At 39.9% G+C, this 7,144-nt stretch overlaps 1 protein-coding gene across 1 annotated transcript in view; it reads right to left on the reverse strand.

Moving 5' to 3' along the window:
- Positions 1 to 4,885, reverse strand: part of LOC146462360 (galanin receptor type 1-like) — a 45,305-nt gene extending 40,420 nt beyond the window's left edge. Inside the window, exon 1 of the mRNA XM_085085901.1 lies at positions 4,744 to 4,885. Within this exon, the coding sequence (XP_084942027.1) occupies positions 4,744 to 4,816 (73 nt within the window). The 5' untranslated portion in view covers positions 4,817 to 4,885. The remainder of the gene's footprint in view (positions 1 to 4,743) is intronic.
- Between the last annotated feature and the right edge of the window lie 2,259 nt (positions 4,886 to 7,144).

Consider the following 7,144-nt stretch of genomic DNA (forward strand, 5'->3'; position numbering starts at 1 on the left):
GAAGAAAGTACCGATCTCCTAGCACTGGACACTAAAGAAATCGTTCCTAAATCTGTCGTGGAAGCTGTTTCAGCAGCCAAGGAGAAGGGACAGTCAATGTATGACACGTATGTCGAGGAGCGACTTACTAAGCGGTCCAAAGCAATCACTGACAAAATACGACTTTGCAACTTACCTTTGTTTGGCACACAAGAGAATCGGCCATGAAGTAAGACCAGTAATGTACTTGCCAATCTCGAGAGTGACTGTCGCCTCTTTTCTAGGCTGTATATTGCTTGCCAAGCAAGGGAGGGAAATCTCGAGTAATTCTTCAAACACGAAAACAGTTCAACTCCACCTGCACTTTCTTGTAATGGCAAGATGCGAACAGGACAAAAATCGGAGCTTATCGCATGCGTGGAAGTTAACTCAACATTGGAGCGTCCTTCGGTTGATGTTGTTGTTTTAGATGGTGCGGCTATTGTAAATATGCTGTCGCCTGGTAAGTGCAAAACCTTCAAGGAGTATGCAGAAACTGTTTTTATCCCGTACGTCATCAGTTACCGTGCACAGAATGTAAAGAGAATCGATTTGGTGTGGGATCGCTACCTGGAGAACAGTCTCAAGCAAGGCACTCGAGAGGCCAGAGGCACAGGAGCTCGCAGACGTGTGTGCGACAATGCAGCGATTCCTTTAAACTGGAAGTCGTTTTTGAGGCTCGATGACAACAAGAAGGAGTTATTCCAGTATCTCGCAGCAAGCGTTCAATCTCTCGAAGCAAGTGATGTAGTGGTATTAAGTACGGCGGATGTGGATGTAATCAGTTGCACCACAATAGACAAGACGGGCCTGGCACCTTGTAATCACGAGAAAGCAGATACTCGTATATTCATTCATGTATAGCATGCCTCTGAGAATGGTATGAAGAAGACTCTGGTGCGAACCGTTGATACAGACGTGGTTGTATTGGCGATCGCACTTGAGCGCAAGTTGGAATTAGATGAGCTGTGGGTTGCCTTTGGCGTCGGCAAGCACATGCGCTACCTGCCAATCCACAAGATAGCCAGTTCTCTTACCGAACAGCAATGCGAGGGGCTACCGTTCTTTCATGCCCTTACCGGATGTGATACGATATCATTTTTTTCTGGAAAGGGTAAGAAGACCGCATTTCAAGCATGGAAGCGCTATCCCGAGGCGACCGAAGTTTTTCGCACTTTATCATCGCCACAGTCAATGCTTTCCGAGGAGCAATCTAAGGTGCTGGAACGGTTCGTGGTTATAATGTATAGCCGAACAGCTCCCCACCAGGACGTCAACACGGCACGACAGTGCATGTTTTCTCAAGACACCAGAAGCATAGAGAGTATTCCACCAACCCAAGCGGCCCTGGCGCAACATGTAAGGAGAGCAGCATTTCAAGCTGGTCGTGCCTGGGGTCGTTCACTTGATTCCATCCAGGAACTTCCCACTGCATCTGATTGGGGCTGGCTTAAATCTTCAGACGGATGGGTACCGCACTGTACATCACTCCCTGAAGCCTCCAAAGCATGCAGTGAACTGATCAGATGCGGCTGCAAGCAGGCATGCCCGGGACTTTGTAAATGTACGAGGGCAAACCTTCCCTGTACAGCACTGTGTACATGTAATGGCAGTTGCTATCAAGAGTAAACCAAACTTTAAGAGAAACACACTTTTTTCCTTAAAAAACCGAATAGACCAGTAGCTCAGACTGAGGTGAAAAAAAATTTACCCCCAAATACCATAGGGCAATATAGCGTAAATGGCTCGTTTATTTCTTTAATGAACAGGCAAAATTTAAGTGAGACAGCGTGACGGTGTGTTTTTAAAAAAGATTGTAGACACTTTGAGGCGAATGTGCCGTAAGCGAGATTGCGATCAAAATATTACCTACAAAAAGTAACAGTAAATTTTAATGGCTCTTCAGTTATTGTTTTATCACGGGTTAGGTGCCCTGTGGTTTTATAAATACGACTTTGCAGACTCAAAATACGTGTAATTGCACAGAGCTACATGCTAGATTATGAGGAAAAGTCTTAAAATAAACAACTACAGGAAAACATAGCTTGGGTGGCTCTTTTTTATAAAAAAAAATCGTCTCCCTTTGAATTGGGTGTCCTGTGGTGCCTTATAGGAAACATATGAGAACTTATTAACCGCAAAAAAACTAGTGAATAACTTAAGTTTATAAGTGGATCCTTATCGCTTATTATTTCCTACCTAAAAAGGATTAAATATGCGAAATTTGGTACTTGTATCACGTATTTGAACAATTTTACGCTTATCTTCCGTACTATTTACGGAAACACGAACATGAACGAAGCTGGGTCTTCACAAGCTGCTGGCTTTCACAAGAAAACAAGTCAAAAATTTCTGCCTCGTCAGCCTGTTGTAGTGTTGGTCAAATGTAAGGGCCAGACTGAAGTACTGGCTCCTTACTTCAAAAGAAAAAAAAAATAAGTTTAAAAATTTTCCGGTGGAGCATGCCTCCGGACCCCCTAGATGTCGCACGCTAACGCGTTCGCTTTATGTCCCCCCACTCCAAAACCAGCTGCTCGGCGGGTCCTGTCTCTAAACACGATACAAAACAGGTAGCAAGTACAACTTTAATACAATCAACTATGCGTCACAGCGTTAAAGTATTAAATAACTGTTTTTTGTTGTTGTTGGTTTTGTTTTATGGCTATGGAAAAATTTCATTTTTCTGCTTCCCACTCTAGCATTGTGAGGAAGGTCACCATATTTTCTATTGTAAACATTTTTTCTTGAAAAGCACTTTAATCAATCAATAATAATAATAATAATAATAATAATAATACTAATAACAATAATAATAATAATAGTAATAATAATAATTAACAGTTATGATTGTTATTATCATTTATATAGCGCAATATAGTAATTTAAGAAATAATCCTATACATATGATTTAAATGTAAATGCATATAAGAAGTATTAAGAAAATACAAGAAGAAAAATGTGATAGTTAAATAAAATCAATAACAACCGCTTGCTAGAAACTGTTCGAATAAATAAGTTTTCAATCCTTTTTCAAATGTGTCAATGGAATTACTTTCCCTTACAGCCAGCGGCAAGTTATTCCAAAACTTGGGGAAAAAAAGCTCTATCACCAAAGGTCACAAGGTGCGATCTTTGTTTTTGAGAGAACTTTGTTCTGAAAGAACTTGAAGATTTCAGACACATACGCGGCCGCCAAGGCATGTCGTGAAGGCAAAAGAGGGATTTTAAATATAATTCTAAACAGAAGAAAGACCGTCGCAGTTATCTACGCAACTTAATAAGCAGTTGTGAAAAGAAAGCCTGAAAAAAAATTCGGGCTTGAACGGGATTCGAACCCATGGCCTCTGCGATGCCGGTGCAGTGCTCTACCAAATGAGCTATCATGAGCCAACTGTCATACCTTCGCGCATTTTGGAGAAGCGGTTACACAAAACATTACCCTAATTCAGTATTACAGTACTTCCCTCAGAAATGTTATTTTGTTTGTATTTTAACCACTCACGTCACTCAAAGGGCGGTGTAGACGTCATTGCCGCGGTGATGTCATGCCTTGAGTGTACGCAGGTGATCATGAAACAATGGAAATAAGGTTTCTATTTCTGGATACGCTAACCGAACAAAAAGAACAAATATTCCACCCCTCTTCAAAAACATGTCGGTATAGTAAACGAAATCAATCTTAAAAATTAAAAAAATAAAATAAAACAAGCTTTGAACGACTTCTCGTACTCCATTCAACTAGGGAAGGTAACCTTTGTCTCTGGTTTGAACAGAGAAAACAGGATTTTACTTAGAGAAGAAAGTAGTAAATACACAATAATACAATATTGGACTGCAGTATATTTCATCTGTTCAGTTTGTGTTGTTAAGACTTCCTTGCCATGGTTCGCTAGCTGTGAAGCCTTCCATCGGACAAAACATTGCCGGGCTGATTAATCTTTCTGGCTCAAAGGTTTTTACCTTTCTATTTTGTATTTTTTATTGTATTTTGTTATTTTCTTATCATGCTTTTGTGTATTTGTAGCAACTTTATAAATTAAAAATGTAGAATAATGCTGTTATGCGCCCTCATTTAGTAACCCAACATAAAGCCACACGTCCCAGTTTACAACGTTGACAAAGAAAACAAGCAAATTTTACACATGCTGTATTTTATTCCCTTTTCTCCATTTTGTGATGATGGCGGACGAAAACCAAACTGAGAAAATTTCATGTATATAACTGAGCTAATTAGCTGAACGACCTTTAGCTTTAAGCTTTAGTTCCAGTTTTCAAGAACAGAGCACTTGGCGTTTTATTTATTCATTTATTTTTTTGGTAATTATATAAGCAGCGTAACGTGGTGGACAAATTTTGAAGTTGAGTTGCCTTGACTTCAAACGAAAATATTCAGTTAAAAGGTCGTAAAATACTGATAAAGAAGCAAGGCCTTCACTCCAGTTTACAGTGGTTAACTAGCGCTTATGGCCATTTAAAAGCACGCAGAAAATTTTTGTATCAGTCGCTAAGAACTGAATTATAGACTCTCGCCATAGAAGTGAGTTGCTTGCATAACGAAAGTCGGCGGGGATTGTTGTTGTTGTTCAGTTGTTAATACTGCAATTGTTGTTCGCAATTAATTTAACCAACAACAGCAGTAATGCAGTAATTTCCATTTCATTAGGAAAAAAGTTATAACACAAGCAAGTATAAATGAACATTGATAGAAATCAAGTTTAGACTTACCTAACAACACTACCGCAATGGTAAATGCAGAACTATGCACATCCCAAACTTGGCTACCTGTCAACTGACGCATTTTACCAACTTGGTTCGATTTAGATGCCCAAGGCAACAATTTCTGCTTTGCAATGGAGTCCTTTTTCTATGGAGTTACTGCAACGTTAAGAGACAGCAATAAGCCAATTGCGTGTTAAGGAACAAGGAAAATGGAATATGAAACCATGAAATGGGTTAATTCCCGCTTGCTGTCAACTGTTTGTCACCTGTAACTGTTTCCGCTTGCAAATTAAACAGGTGGTTTGACTGACAACAGCAATACTTACTGACCTCATAAATTCAGTTTCAAAATACATTTTGAAAAGTTCTTTTGCTTTTTAGTGATAGTTACACCTACTTTTTGCAATGGGCTTTCATTTCGTGATTGGTTGGTAATTTCCATGGGGAAGTAACTAATTCAAGCGTTGTTTTTTTCTTTTTGCGGGGGTGATTGAGTCTTGGCTCCATGATATTTGGTCTTATTTAGGAGTAATTAGTTAAAGTCGCTATATAAAGGTGGCACGTACTGTATTTTCGTTGGATATTTGCAGTGAGTGGGTGGCCGGTGGTGTAGTATCCGCTTATGACGATGTTGTAGTAATTGTTGTAAGGTTTTCAAGGGTATTGTATCCGCCTGATTAACTAGCTCAGGCCTTAAATTGACGTGCTTTTCTGACCATAGTTGCATGGCATTGCATTACAGTCGACTCCCGATAACTCGAACCCTCGCTAACTCGAACCAAAATCGATTTCCCCTGGATTTCCGTCATACATTTACTGTAATTTTACCCTTAGTAACTCGAACCCTCGATAACTCGAAACTCCCGCTAATATAACTCGGCGAAGCAATTTTCGCAGTTCCCTTCTGGTCATAAGGCAAGCCATAAGTAACGACTAAAAACATCAATCGCTGCCAAAACATATCTGTAAGTATATCATAAGATACAGCCGAACAGCCGAGCTGCTAACTCCTCCCACCCGCTCCTCTGGTAAGAGAATCTAACTATCTTTGACCATCCTCGCTTAATTCTTGAGACTTAAAAAGCCGCAGTACACCGTTTGAGGTCATGTACTGTCGATGCTTCACGCATACGGAGTATCTCACTGGTCAAGCAGAACCCCTCAAGCAAAACTGTACACCTCAAGGGAACATAGATCAATGGCTGGGAGAGATAGGGCTGGTGTTATGGACGAGTGAGTTACGGAGTCTGCTAACCTGCTGATGGCAATTGATACTAGTTTTTAAGACTAATTTAAGGTGGCCGAACACAGTTTTAAAGTATACAGGTGTTAGTAAGTGTTATTTGGAAACTACGTTCTTCTGGGTGCCCAAAATTGGTGTGGTGCAAGATCAACTAAAAAGAAATGAATTTTGATACTTGTTGTTGAGCTAGGTCCCGTTGCCATGGCAACGCAGTGAGCTATTGACCGTCTACAAACAATAGTTTTCCTTAATTTTTAGAAAATGCACTCGTTAGATTTCTTCCATTTTTTGTCTCTAGAAAAACTCACAAAATACTGACATAATGACACCGCTTTCATGTAACTTAACAGAGGGATCTTCTGTAAATATCCGTTTTGCACTTTAATGTTTTGTGAAGATACCCTCTGTCAGATTTGGATTTTTGTTTGCAGGCGAGTTGGGCTTTTAGAGAACTACTATATTGCTAAATTTCATGAAATTCTAACGAGCGGTTCCTGAGGAAACAGTTCATTTCCATTAACACAACCAGTCACAATTTTTTGGTCAAATGCGCATGCGTGGCTTTTAATCGGGTTTTCACAGCAAAGATTAAAAGCGTGCAAAAAGGCTTAGCTCTTCGTGAAATCGCTTTCTTTGTTCGGTGATGAAAGAAAAAGGGTTCACAAACGATACACTGGATTATTTTAAGAGCAAAACTTAACTTTGTGATCAATTTGATATAAAATTAAGGGATCACTTTATCGACGCCATATTTTGCTTACCACAACCCTAGCGCGCGCTTACTATCATCATTAATGAATGAAGCTTTCAAGCGCGCGCAAACTGTGTTCGGTCACCTTAAATTGTACGAATTCACGTTTTTCCGTGTTTCCTAAATTCAGAATGCCATTCTCGTTCCCAGATCCCAGGAGTTGGCGCTGCCCCAGATTATACTATGTCCTGTCAATTTGCGCTGACAGCCGCGTTGACAGGATATTACAAATTTCGTACACAAACGGTTGCTACAAAATGCTGAAGCCCTTTTAGCAAAATGCGTAGTTTGATTTTATTAAAAAATGCTGCAACCCCTTTACAAAATGGGTACGCTATTTACAAAACGCCGCAATTCTTATTACGAATTTAAAAGAAGGTTGTTACTGAAATTGCGTCGTTACAAAATGCCGA

Source organism: Pavona decussata, unplaced genomic scaffold (assembly GCF_977016875.1).
Source record: "Pavona decussata unplaced genomic scaffold, jaPavDecu1.1 SCAFFOLD_190, whole genome shotgun sequence".
NCBI classification, from domain to species: domain Eukaryota; kingdom Metazoa; phylum Cnidaria; class Anthozoa; order Scleractinia; family Agariciidae; genus Pavona; species Pavona decussata.